Source organism: Protopterus annectens, chromosome 14.part0 (genome assembly GCF_019279795.1).
Source record: "Protopterus annectens isolate FY-2018-M chromosome 14.part0, PAN1.0, whole genome shotgun sequence".
Taxonomy (NCBI): Eukaryota; Metazoa; Chordata; order Ceratodontiformes; family Protopteridae; genus Protopterus; species Protopterus annectens.
This window is the reverse complement of record NC_056748.1, coordinates 604,757,478-604,772,137: the sequence shown is the minus strand read 5'-3', so window position 1 is coordinate 604,772,137 and position 14,660 is coordinate 604,757,478. Positions and strand designations below refer to the sequence as shown.

The 14,660-nt window shown below is 41.3% G+C and overlaps 1 protein-coding gene across 5 annotated transcripts in view; it reads right to left on the bottom strand.

Moving 5' to 3' along the window:
• POLL (DNA polymerase lambda) overlaps positions 1–14,660 on the bottom strand; it is an 884,755-nt gene that overhangs the window by 500,294 nt on the left and 369,801 nt on the right. For all 5 annotated transcript variants that reach the window (XM_044056348.1, XM_044056347.1, XM_044056349.1 and 2 more), the window contains one exon: positions 4,437–4,596. In XM_044056348.1, the coding sequence (XP_043912283.1) occupies positions 4,437–4,596 (160 nt within the window). The remainder of the gene's footprint in view (positions 1–4,436; positions 4,597–14,660) is intronic.

Genomic DNA, 14,660 nt, shown 5'->3' with positions numbered 1-14,660 from the left:
GGCCCGAAGGCCTTAGGGAAGAACTAAGTGTTCTTTATAAAAGGAGGGGGCTGGAAAGATAGTAAGGGATAAACAAGTCCACTACACTAAGTGGGAAAGAATTTTACACTAACTAGCCTAAGTTTAAAGAATTTAAACTAGTCTAAACTTTCACTAACCTGGAGCCGGTAGAAAACACACCTCGATCGCTGTAGTGGCAAACGAGATCTGAGGTAACTCACGCCTAGCATTGTGGGATATAAGGGGAGCCTCGAGCCGGTGGAACCAACTCTCGAGCTTTTAGAGTGGCCGAGTCGGAGCCGAGGTCGGCTCCGAACCCATCCAGCAAGAATGAAGGCGAGATAGACAACTTAACATCATGAGTTAAGGCTCATACATATAACACAAGCAGAAGAAATAGAGAGAGAGTGGGATTTTGGATGCATATCTTTAAGGAGAATAATAACAGGCATACATAATATTATATTCATAAAGCAGCATAAAGCATTCTAAGAACTAAACCAATAAGAGAATGGAGAAAGGAGATTTTGCAGATAGGGATAATTGCAAGTAGGGCTACAGAAAACAGATAAAGGGATCTGGAATTTACTAGAGAAAAATGCCACAGAGACTAATGTACTGGGAATAAACAACTAGAGAGCGAAAGGTAAAAGGATGGGATGAGGCCAAAGAGACATTTGAACTGCAAGCTAGAGACTGCCTTTGATACAAGGGATTGATATCACAGTATAGACAAAGAGAAAGGGATACAGGAATTTTAAGTGAAATATTTGCACTGGTGGAGGTGAATCTAAAACAGAAGCCGCTGTTAAGGATACTTAGTTGGACATAAAATATTGCATGATAACTACAAGAATCAACCAGAGGAGGTTAGAAAAGACTGGCAGAGAGACTGGAAAAGCAATTTACAAATAAACAATGGGAGGACATATATATGGAACACAAGTATACAACAAAGTCCAGAAGGTTTAGGATCTTTGCTTGGAAGTGTTTGCATGGATATTTTTATACCCCTAACAGATTTCACAGAATTTTTTCCTCAGGTAGACTGCAAATGTTGGAAGTGTGACAGGGTAGAAAGAGGTAACTGGGAACATGACTTAGGAGTGCAATGAGTTGGCATACATTAAAAATTCCGTAAGAAGCACTCTGCCAGAAATATTGGGTGAGCAAAAATGATAAGAGAAAAGTACATAAAAATAAATAAAAATAATAGAACAATACATGCAGAATAATGTTCAGAAGAAAGACTGAGGTTTAATGGAAGGCAGTAATTCAGCAATTTACGTAATGTTGGACTGATAATAGTTACAAAGAAGGAAAAGATATGTGATTTATTATGTATGCAAGTGGAAAAATACAAAGATGGTTCATTTTCTTTTCTGTCTTATGTGATAATTTAATAAAGGTGTTAAAAAAGAAAGAATCAAACAGCAGACTTGGCCAATACTGAACAAATATGACAGGGAGATCACGGAAGACTGAAAAAGCAGAAGTATTCAATGAATACACTGTCCCAGTCTTTACCAAAAAAAGTAAAGGGAGAGTACAGAATAGGTACAGAAATGGATAGATAAATCAGACAGACAGGAAGATGAAATGGAACTGAAGGATAAAAAAAACATGATCCACATGTACTACCACCCAGGGTCCTCAAGAATCTGTTGAGTATGCTAACAGATCTCCTGTTCAAGGATTTCAGCAGATGTCTGGCCACTGCAGAAGCGTCTGAGAGCTTGAGGATATCAAATGCAGCAACCCTAGTATGGGAGACAGAGTAGGAAAAATTCCAGGGTTCTGCAGGCCTGCTAGCCTAACAATGCAGTGAAAGTAGAATATAGAATCCCTAGGGAAAAGCTGGTTGTTCTAGAAGACAGCTATCTCCAGAATGTAGCAATCAGTGACTCATTGCCAGCAGTTGTTGTCAGAAAAATATGACAGTTTTATAACTGGATTACAAAAAAACTTATAGGAGCTGTAGTAAATGCAGCCTACATGGATATCAGCAAAGCCTCCAATTCACTCCAAGGGCAAGATGTTATAAGGAAAACATGAGGGGCTTGGGCACAGAATCAAAATCAAGGAACTGAACTGCTGCGATGGGACACACAGCATTATACTGAAAAGAATATCAGGAAAAGGGAAGAGACTGCAGGAGTACTGTAGGAATGGTCTTCAGTCTAGTACTCCTCAGCGTGCTCATTTCAGACAAATCCCACTGAACACAGAACATGCTCACCCTCTCTGCTGATGACACAAAGTTAGGAGCAGCAGTGAAGGGGTGTTTATGGAAGGATTTGGAAGAGATAACCATGTGGTCTGAAAGATGGCACTTAAGGTTCAGTGTTGGCAAATGCAAAGTACTGAACTTGGGCCACAACAACCCTGACCTTATGAATTTGTGGGGGCAGAGTGGAACTGATGACAACAGAGCAGGAAAAGAATATGGAAGTACTGATCACACGTAGAGTGAATCATCAGAGGCAGACTGAGTAGGCAATGGCAACAACCAACATAATTCATGGGTGTATACTCAAAGGGACTGAGTGCAGAAGCATACAGATAATGCATCCTATTCACTAGAATATGGTCAGGACACACCTTGAGTACTGTACGCAGTTCTGGAGGTCATACAAGAGAAGGAATATCAAGCTGCTGGAAGGAGTCCCGAGGAAAGCCACAAGAAGGGCCATGGAGTGGGAAGATATGAAAAGAAACTAGAGAAGCTCTGGCTCTTTTCACTTAAATCAAGAAACAAGATAAGATCACTTCAGGAAGATGTAAATGGATTGTTTTGCACAGGAAGGCCAAAACGAGGAGCAAAAGGGCACAGATGGCCAATTTGAGGAACCAATTATTTCTTGGATCTAAGAAAACATTCTCTTCATGGAGAGGATTGCAGAGCAATGAATATACTACCATATGGGTGGTGGAGAGAAAACCTATGAAAGCATTCAAAAGCGTATAAAAATGATGTGTGATAATGTTTCACAAAGGATAAAGGCACCATTCAAAACTTGATGCTAATTTACTGACTATGCAGAGAAAAGCAATATGAAGAGTCTTGTAAAAAACTGAGAAATATTAATCTGGAACTGGAAAGTTCTTAAATGTGAAGCATTTGCCTCTCACAACTGATAAATTATACTCAAGTTTTCATACTGCTGCAAATCTGACAAATACACCCAACTACCTGTCATAAATTTCTGCAAGCTGTGTGTGCAGGTTACTGTAAAGGCTCATCAGTTCTCAGGTAGCTAACACTATACACTACCAAGAAGGCATCAGAAAAACCCAACTGCCCAAAATGTCTGTTTTTACATCTTTTACCAGTGCTGCAATACTATGTTATACTGCAATATGCCACAATATTAAAAAAGTAAGACATTTGTTTTTAAGTAAATAATGTGATTGTATAATCCACACTTTTGTCATTTCCATCATTCTGCACAAAAGACTGGAATAGTGAGATTGAGTTAAAATGCACTCCACATGTGCATGTTGAGGAATTCAATTTCTGTAGCTGTAACAATGGCTTCAAAAAACAGAGGAAGTAACTGCTTTTAAATTGAAGTATGGATGTGTTTAAAATGAAAGGCCTGGTTCCATGGTGCAGTGGAAAAAAAGCCCTAACTATGACCTAGATGACCCGAATTTGAGCACAGGCTCATGTGCTAGGGGAGCCAGGTTGGGGAGTATGGAAGAAAACAGCTGTTGCTGACTAGGCCATCCTGGGGAGAAGGTTTGGTGGATCTGATTGCTTGGTGCATTCACAACCATCAAGTGGAGGCTTGCTAGGACCACTAATGCAGCACACACTGGAGACATGAACTGGATCCATCAGTCTAGTAATGGAAGTCCTCAGATAAAGCATACAGGTGACAGAGTGATGACTCCAGCTGATTGGGGACAAAAAAAACCTCCATTCCTACTTGGACAATGGCTTCCTCCAGTTGTCATCTACCAGAGTTAGCGAACACACATTCACTAAGAGGGAATGGATGGGCACAAGATTAACTGAAGGTGGCTGATAGCACAAAAGGAGCAAAAATGAACTAGAAAAAGTAAAAAAAGAAGATAAACTGAATTAGCTTAAATGTTCAAACAAAATACAGCAGCCTCAATAAAGAATATGGTAACAGCCACACTTAACTGTGGTTGCTACCAAACTCACCGAAGAGATAAGTCTGCTTGGAATGGAATGTACTTCAAAATGAACTAACAACTGCCCATTACTAAAAAGTAAAATTAAGTCTCCATTAGAAGAAAGGGCTCTGCATATAAAGTAGATAATAGGCTGCTGGAATTTTTTTTGAGAGAGAGAACTGGAAAATGTATTATATAGATATAGGTGACAAGTCTCAAAATAAACGCAATCGTTAGTTGTATTACAAGAATTTTACAAAATAATTTTTCATATGCAACTTGTCACTTACTTGAGTTTCTAGATGCTCCCCTGTAATTCTTTCACTGCTTGACTCTACAGCTGTTAAGTGTAAATAAGGCACTTCTGTGTCATCATTAAGTGCTGCTGTTTCATTTTGCATTTCGGTATTCACCTTGTTAGTGTCACATTGCTGCTCAGAGATTAGGCACCTGCTCACAAACAAAACAGTTTTACAGATTCATTGCTTGTGAATTCCCTGTGTGTAACTTGGTAAATTTTCAAATCATTATAAATGACTCAACCACATATCAACATTGTAACAAAAAGATATATACCAAATATAACTAGCAAATAGACAGCACTTAATTTTTGTTTGTCTCATATACTGCCAGACCATTTATCTTATAACCAATAATTTATGAGATCCTGTATTTCATGCACATACATATTTCATATCATAATTTGTGTCTGAATCATTCTTTTTGCAAACTGTTTAGTTTTATGCACTTGAATAAAATGAACTTGCATTATTATGGTTACTCTCATCCAGGGGCAATCACAGTAACTCAAACGACCTCAAAGTTCCAGAAAGCCTTCTTCCCACAAAACCAGTCAACAAATGGCATACTGGCTCTAACTGGATGTGACTTTCTTTCCATTCCCAAAGACACCACAGAATTTTTTTAATCCAATTCAATCTCTGTGTTTAAAGCATATTTACTGCTAACCTGTTAACATTGTTTAATTTACCAGAAATGTCTTTCCTTGGGACACTTTTCAGCTTTTTTTCTAGTGACAGTAAGACACTCATAGTGTTCTGGGATCCTAATTGCTCCAGACGTAACTTACAGTTGCTTTAATTGTCTATGCTTTTAAAGTGCAGCTTTTACATTGTGGTGCATATGGGACCTGCTGCTCTGTGATGCATCTCCTTATTAGAAACTACTGGATAATCACTTCTAACTAGATTTCATCTTACTACCCAGTCTAAAAGCCATTACAAAAGCATTTCAATTTAATCCAATTCCACCTGTATGTTTGTAAAATATATTTACTTCTACTCTGTTAATACCATTTACTGTACCCGAGTTCTGTTAATTTGGGACAGTTTCTGAATTTCTGTAGTAAGACAGTAAATTGCTTATGTTTTGGGTAGACAAATTGCTCAAGGCTTAATTTACAGTTTACTTCATTCTTTCTGATTCACTTTGAAGTGTAGTTTGTAAACTGTGCTGCATTCAAGACCTGCTGCTCTACTAGGGTCAGCAGCTCTATGCTAGATTCCCTTGCTACACGATGCTAGCTGAGCTGACTAAAAGACACGTTTGCGTGCAAAGCCCTTCAGAGCTTTCTTATCAGCACAAAGAGGAAGGCTGAGCATTGACAGAACAGTCCTAGGAACAATAAAAAATAAATGCCCACACTCTGGCATAAAAACACACCAAAAGCAAGGGGATGGAGGGGGAGTTCCTACTGCAGCAGTGATCATTTGAACATCTACTGTTATGTTAAGTTTTAGTTATACAACTGTACTATGTTCATCATATTGATTACTGCTCAGCAGCCTTAACTATATAGGTAGACTACCTTAGCTAATAACTACGTTTGGGAGGTTGAAGAAGAAGAGTGCAGGAGCTTCAGGAGAACAGTTCTAGCAAAGCTTGATGCAGACCAGGAGAAGAAAACAAGCTTAAAGTGCTTTGTAAAAGTATGCACACAGGACCAAGTAGCAACTTTTACAATACTTCTAGAATCCAGCCCTTTCCAAAAAGCCATCGATGAAGTCAAAGACCTGGCCTTGACCCTGCCTGGGAAAGTTTTGATATGTTGAGTATAACAAAAGGTAATAGCCTTAGACAACCATTTGAAAATAATCTGTTTTGAAACAGAATTTTTTTTCTTACCTTCAAAAGAAATGAACAGCTGATCTGAAAGATTTAGTTCTGTTAAGACAGTACCTGAGCTGTCCGTAGATATCCAAGGTATGGAATATCCTTTCTCCCACACTTTTAGGTTTAAGAAAGAAAACTGGGAGATATGTAAACTTGGATACCCCTTGAGGAATAAAAGGAGGATTAGTTATCCAAGAAACCCTGTCCCTGTGGAAAATCAGATAGAAATAGCTCACGATAACAGCTTCTAACTCAGATACCCTTCTTGCAGAGATCAAAGCAACCAGGAAAACATCTCCATGTTAAGAACCTCAAGTCAGCTAGATTAACTGGTTCAAATGAAGCAAGTGTTAGATTCTCAAATACAAAATTAAGATCCCAAGAAAGGGCCACCAGTTTTCTTACAGGTCTCTTATACAAAACCCCTTTCAAAAATATTTTGACAGGAGACTACATTGAAAGAGGAGGATCCATGGGCATACATGCTGAAATAGCCAATAACTGAACCTTGACAGAGGAATAAGAATTATAGCAACTCACATAAATATAAATATTGTAGAACCAGAGAACAACTAGCCCTGAATGGGTGTTAGTTATGTTGTAGGCTCCAACTAGAAAAACTTTTCCATCTGCTAATGTATGATTTTCTAGTAGTAGGCTTTCTGGCCTCCATTAGTACCTGCTGCACGTCCTCAGTAAACAGGTGCCTAAAAAGAAATTAAAACCCTATCGTCCATACAGTTAACTGAAGTTGAGTGATGTTGTCATGTATCAAACACCCCCGTTCGTTTATAAGTAGATCCAGTCTGTGAGAAAGCTTGTGGTAATTACCCCTGGCCATTTCCAAAAGAAGGGAGAACCACAGTTGCCTGGTCCAGAAGACAGTCACCATAATGATCTTGGGGGATTCCTTCTGAATCTTCACAAGTACCCTGGATGTTACTGGAAAGGGTGGGAAAGCTTTCAAAAACATTCCTGTCCAGGGAAAGGAAAAGGCATGTATCTTCCAGGCCTTCTTGCATGGAGTCCTGGAACAGAATCTTGACAGTTGATTGATCAGGGGAGTTGACAAAGAGGTCTACCTGAGGAACTCCCCACAGATGGATCAAATCTTGGAAGACCCTATGATCTAATTTCCATTCTTGAGGTTCTGCCTTGGTTCTGCTCAGCTTGTCTGCCACATAGTTTTGCTCTCTTACGGAATGTAGGATGCCTGTAGAGTGAGATTGTGCTGTGAAGCTATATCTCAAGCTAACATAGCTTGTCTGCAAAGGAGATACAACCTGGTTCCCCTTGCCTGTTGATCTACTACATGACTGTGTTAGTGTCTGAAGCCACTCGAAGAGATCCTGGGGACCAAAGGTGGATCAGAGAGTTGAGTGTCATCATCAAGGCAAACATCTCATTGATATTTATGTGCCTTCATCTGTCCTTGGTGTCCCGCACATCCTGCACTATTATCCCTCCTGCAACTGCTGCCCAAGCAAAGTATGAAGCATCTGTGGTGACTGGCTGCTTTGGAGCAGGGAATGAGAAGGGGAGACATGGATTTAATGATATCTGTTGTCTACACCAAATGACTTCTCTTCTGACAATCCCCAGCACTGGGATTTAAAAAGATAAAGGATGTTGATGCTGTGACCAAAGAGATTTCAGATGTCACTGTGTATTTATCATGCGGAATCTTGCCTGGGGTATCATGACAATCAAAGATGCCTTAAGACCCAAAGTCCTGAGGTATTTCCTTGCAGTGACCAAAGTCTGAGTGCAAAACCTTATAAATATATCTAGATAAAGATCCATTTTTTCCTGTGGAATAAAAGCTCTTTTAACTGAAGTGTCAAGTTTTCCTCCCAGGAACACAATCCTGTGAGGAGTCTGCAATGAGCCAACTGGAGCTAGACATTTTGTAAACACTCTTGGTGTAGTGGATAGTCCAAAGGGTAAGGCAGAGAACTGATAATATGATCGAGTCATGAAAAAAAAAAAAAACTTAAAAGTCTTAAGTCTGCATGAACAGGGACATGATGATGAGCATTTTTCGTCTAGTATTGCCAGGAAACTTGAAATAGAACAAAACGATAAGAGGTTTTGAAGTGACATCATTTTGAATATGGGCAGTATCACAAACAGGTTTAGGAAAGAAAGATTCAGAAGTGGTCTCCAAGAATTTTCTTTGTTTGGTACTAGGAACATCACTGAGTAAAAATGAAGAAATTAAAGTTATGTACTCACCATAACTGTGCATCTGTGCTATTCATTTTCATTCTTCCTCAAAGATTGGGTCTCTGTACCAACTTGGCCACTTTTACTAGTATCTCGGATCCAACTCTTGAGCTCCTCTCTCTACCCATAATGCCCCAGTCAACCTGCTATACCTCAGACTGAGTTTGCTGCCTTATAGGCCTTAAGAATAACTAATCCTAATTATAGACAAAGTAAAAATAGTAGTAGCAGCACTGGAGCTCAAACCTGGAACAGAAGTTCCACGATAACTACAAGGTCACTCCACGAGACAATAGGAAGGGGGAAGGAGGGTGGGGAGTTGAAGAATGAACATGGACAACATAGATGCAGACATGTGGTGAATTCATAACTTTAATATCGGTTTTTGTCCTTTTCATTCGTTCCTCAATAACTGGGACAGAGTCCCCAGCTATGTGGACCTTAGCTGGCCCTCACAGAAGGATATTCTGGAGTACTGCAGAACCAAAGGCAGCTGTCCTCCTGGAAGTCAAATCCAATTTGTAATGAGCATAAAAGTATGAGCATTACAGCAGATAGCTGTTGCGCAAATGTCATCAATAGAGGTTTTAGACCAAAAGTGGAGTGTGCTTTAGGATGTCTGAGTAGCAACAGGCCTTACTGACTGTAAACAAAGGAAAATCAATCAGCCATTTATCCAGGGTAATGTTAGAAACTGGTGAGCACAATTTGTTTGGGGAGAAATCAAACAATTGCTCTGACATTTTGAAATCTTTTGTTCTACAGTTGCCTGTGTACATCCAAAAGATGAAGCATCTATTCTCCTCTCTTAGCAAAGTGTGGAAAGATGATAGATGATAGGATGCTACTTTAAGCAAAAAGATTGGATTAATCCATAATGTAACCCTGTCTTTGTGAAAAAGAAGATAAGGAGATTTGGAAGACGAATACCAGAGTTTAAAAAAACTTGCCTTGCAGGTTTAATGGCCACCAGAAAAGCAGTTTTCCGTGATAAAGGTTTTATATTGGATTTAGCTGATGGTTCAAAGGATTTAAGAGTAAACCCTTGCATCACAACTGTCAAATCCTAGGGGATGATGGGTCCTTCACTGGGGGTCTAAGCTAGAAAGTACCTTTTAGAAAAGCCTTGCACAATTTTGAAGACGCTAATGAGGAAGCACTCTCTCCTTAGTGAGAATTAGATATGGACGCCAACTGCACTTTGATAGTACTTCTTGAAAAATACATGATAAAAATTCTATGACAGCTGAAGTAGGAGCAGTGAAAGGGTCCAATTCCTTCTATAAGGCCCAAATAGAGAATTTTTTCCATTTACTTTTGTAAATCTTCCTTGTACAGGCCTTGTGGAAAGAGAGAAGTATCTATCAGAGTAGGGAGGAAAGATTGGTATATCTAGCTATCAGTGGAACTAGAAAAAGTATGCGGTCAACTTGAGGCCTAGAATTCCCTAATGATCAATCCTCGAGGGATGAGAAAGCAGATCTGGACTAGGGTCCAGTATCCATGGTGGATAACAAAGATGAGACCAAAGGAAGGGGGACCACACTTGAGGACAAAAGGGGGCAATGAGGATAACTGTGCTCCTTCAACCACATTGCCCTCTGTAAGAATTTGGGAATTAGAGGTATCAGGCATAAGGATAAAGGAGGGCCAAACATGGACTAGAGCATCTCTCAGTGACTCCCCCAGAGGGAGGATTAGGGCAAAGAACCTGCTGCACTTGTGGAAAAATGCAAAAGGTCACAGCAAGAATGGACCCAACGAAGGAAAATCCCCTCTGCCACTGATTGAGAGATCACTTCTGAGGCATCAGATTGGACCTGCTGAGTTTGTCCACTAGAACACTTGACTTCCCTGGTGTACGTGTTGCCATAAGAAAGTGGATGGAGGAGATCTTCCACTGCCTCACTCTCAATGACTCTCAACAAAGGTGGTAAGATCGGGTCTACCCATCTGTTGATATACCATACCACAAACATGTTGACAGTTTTTATCACAATCATCCCAAGAGGAAGGACATCCTGGAAGACCTACAACACTATGAGGACCACTCTCATCTCTAGTCTCTTCTGGGAACCACATGTCTTGGACTGTCAATCCCAAGAACTGCCCCCCAAGTCCAGTTGTGAGGAGTCTGTGGTTACTGGGGGTGGAAGCACAAGAGGGCAGCCTTGGGGAAACTTCATCCAAATGAATCCACCAACATGGATGATCTTTGCATACTCGAGTGAGTTTGACCAGAAAGGACAAGGGATAGTGAAGAATTGACCACTAAAGAGCTAGGGTCCACTGAAAAATGCACATATACAATCGGGCCACAGGGACTAAGGTTATGGCGGCTACCATTAACCCTAGGGCCTGAAGAATAAGTCTGGCTGGGGAGAAGAGTGTGCAAGAATTTGCTCCAGCTGGCACCTGATTGATGTGGTGGAAGAGAGGCTATCTGACTGGCTGTGTTCAAATGAACACCTCCAGGCCCTGAACAGGTTGAAGATGAGACTCACAGATGTTGACTGAGATGCCTAGAGACTTAACATAACTGGAGCAATTAGTCCCTGGATTTCTCTAGAAGATGCTTAGTTGGGGAGGTGAGGAGCTAGTCATCTAGGTATGGAAACACTCTAAATCTCAGCAGTCTCAAGTGAGCTACCACTGCCACACATTTGGTAAACACCCTGGGGACTGTAGTAAGACCAAAGGGCAGGGCTGTTGAATTGATATTGACTGGCTAAAAGCACAGAAATCTTCAGGATCATCTATTCATCTTGATGTGACAGTACACATCCTGAAGATCAATGGAGAACATCCTATCATCTTTGCACAGAAACAGCAGAATAGACTGAACTGTGACAATTCAGAACTTTGACTTCTTCACAAATTGATTGTTTGCTTAGATCAAGAATTAGTCTGAGGCCCCCATTTACTTTGGTAATAACAAGAATCTTGAGTAAGTTCCAAATCATTTCTGGTCTGGCAGGACCTCATGGATGACTCTCTTGTCTAGCAGCTTTTGAATTTCTTGAGCTGCTGCCTCCCTATGACTGGGTGGGATGCTGGGAAGCCTTTTTCTGTTGGTTGAAGGAATCTGGGAAAATGGTATAAAATAACCCCTGGATATGATATTTAGCATCCAAGAATCTTCTGTTACTGATGCCCAGGTATCAGGGTGCAAAGACAAGCAAACCCATGATGGCCTCCAGAGGTGGGCAGTTGAGCAACCTTTCAGGAGCACTGGAAGGGTTTATCCAAAACGGAATCTCGGAAACCTGGGTTTTGTATGCCTCCCCTGCCACATGGATGGTGTCTTCCATTTGAACTTCCCTCTCTACCTCTGGGGAGTTATCCCAGCTTGAATACTGGAAAGGACCCTGAGACTTATGGAACCACATTTTCTTGCCTTCTCTTTGATTTCTGGAAAAGGATTGGTGAGGGGTAGAAAAGCATACTCCTATGGCATACAGGATTTTTCCATCCTGTTCACTCTGGGAAAATGTTTCCTTTACAGTAGGGCCAAACAAAGGCATTCCATCAAAAGGAGCATTGATAAAAGACCTGAAAGGCTATACAAAGTTGCATAAGCGCATCATGACATATATATCCTAATGGCTATGCCTGAACCCACGGCCCATACGGTATCCTTGGCAGCATGGGAAATTACCCTCTTGGACACATTAGAGATGGATAGGAGAGTGGTCATTTGAGAAGTAGACTTCTTGTAGTCCTCGATGGACATGGACTAGGAGAGGGATTTGGAAAGTTCCTTAGTCAAATTCCACTGTAATCTTGAGAAATGTGCCAAGTAACTCAGTGAATGTAAGGTAAAGGTTGCTTAGGAAAAAATAAGCTTCCTGAATCTGTACAACACCCTAGACTCTCTGTTAGGGGGATATACAGTGGAGCTCTGCTCTTGCAGTTCCATCTTTGTGGTTGCCACTACAATCATAGCACCAGCAGGAACTGTCTTGCTCCAGTGTGGCCTGTCCAAGTGGCACAAGAAACTTATCAGGGCAATGGGGAATGAGTTCTACAGTATTCCTCTTCCTTCCACGCCTGGTGAGAGACTAGATCTATAAGCTCATTTGTCTGCAGAGGAAGTCATCCAAGATGTAGATGGGCTGGACCCAAAGCTACCAGAAAAAACTAACTTCTACTGGGAAGGGATATCAGAGGACCACCCACCCTATTGCTTGAGAATTTCTAAGATATCTACAAAGGAGACATCATCCAGTGGAGATTGAGGGACCCCTTCCCTTCAAAATTAGTGTATTCAGTGAGAGACTCCAGAAGGGAGTCTGTGTGTCTCCTCTTACATGTTCTCTTTTGGGGAACCTCCTCAGTGGAACAATCTGGAGAGGTATTCAAAGAGAGGGGAAGTCCTCAAGGGGGACTCTTTAGATGCTTGATGAGGCTGGCTGTCCCTGTGAAATAGGCCTGAGATGATCACAGCTTGGACCTGAAGGAGGCAGGGTTGTAGGAGCCAAAGAGGCTACAGCAGGTGACTCTCTCAGAAGACCCTCTCCACTACCTCAAATGCATGAGGACTGGAAGATGCTGTGGTTGCTCACACTAGAGCTGAAGATGCAGATGTTGCCATGTCTCGACCTTCCCCAGATCCATGCCTCGAAGGGGGAGTCATACCCGAGCTGTCCAACACCAAGAAGCAGGGATAGCTCCAACAACCTTGGAGTGGAAACTAGTCCCCTGGTCACTTGCTGACTCTTCTTCTCCAAGACTCATCTTATCCAAAGGAATCTGAGCTGAACAAATCAGGAAGGCAGTCAGTGTCTTCAGATCTGACGTCAACACTAATGGGTCTTTCGAATCCAATGGCTCTAAAGCTAACAGCCGAAAGGGAGAAGGAGAGATCACTACATGGGAAGTAAAAGGGAGGCTCATGGATCCAATGAAAGATGGAGCTGGGATAACCGCTATCTGAATCTGAGCTTTGAAGAACTTCCGCATCATCTTATCCACTTCAGCTCCTGAAAGGCTCTTGGAGGACTTGATGCAGGAAGTGGTAAACTGGAGCTGAGACCTTCTCCTCAGGGTCTCCTGAAGGAAAGGAGAATGAAGTCTAGGAGAAGCAGGCCCTACAGTGAACCCTGGGGAGTGGATTCTTGGAGATTTCTTATGAGGAGTTGTTGGATCCCAGGATGTGGGATCTGACTGTTTCCACTTCGGATCTGAGAAGGTTGGATCAGATTTCTTTTGAATCTTTGAAGGAGGCTCCTAAGATGGAGTAGTCTTTGGACAGCAGGTTGAAGACTGTCTACATGATTCTTTCACCTCAAAAGAGGCTTTGGATGATTTTGCAGGGGTTTGAGCCCCTCGAGTAGAAGATGATGATGAAGAAGGTGGCAGCAATCCCTTTACAACTAAATTGTTCTACGGTTGCTAAGGGCCCTGGAATTAAAGGCTGCACAAATAGGGCAGCCTGTGTTCAAATGAGAAGCTCCAAGACAGAAGACATACTCCCTGTGTGTCGCAGAGTTAGGGATCTTATGCTCACAGGAAGTGCATTTTTTTGAAACCAGTTGGTTTCTCAGTCATGATACTACACTGGTCATAGCCAAAAGGCCAAGAAATGATTGAGAAAAAAGAAAGAAAGCTGTTTCGTTTTTTTGACTACCAACAATGGTAGGTAAAGAAAATACCCACTACAGGGTAGGGAAAAGTACCAGCAATGGCATTGACAGCTACCCTGAGGTAGGAGAAAGAGAAAAGCTACAGCTAAAAAATAAAAAAAAACTTGAAAACTCAAGATACTGGGTAAGGGAAGGGGGTGAAGTAGAAAAACAGAAAGTTTTAGAGAAAAAAAATGTGGAGATTGAACTTACATTAAGGAAAAAAAAACACCCAAAAAAGCTCTTTGAGAAAGATCCACATCTTTAGCAATATGGCAGCAAAAGAGATCTGAGGTATAGCAGGTTAATTGGGACATTATGGGTAGAGGGAGGAGCTCGGGAGTTGGATGCAAGTGTCTAGTAAAAGTGGCAGTGTGGGATTCGGAATCAGATCCAAGACCCAGTCATTGAGAAATGAATGAAAAGGACAACATCAGATCTGTTTTAGCACTTCTTTGGGACAGAGTATGATGACAAACTGTTGGGGAGAAAAAAAAAAAGTCTGATCTGGAGGATGAGGAATGACCCCAC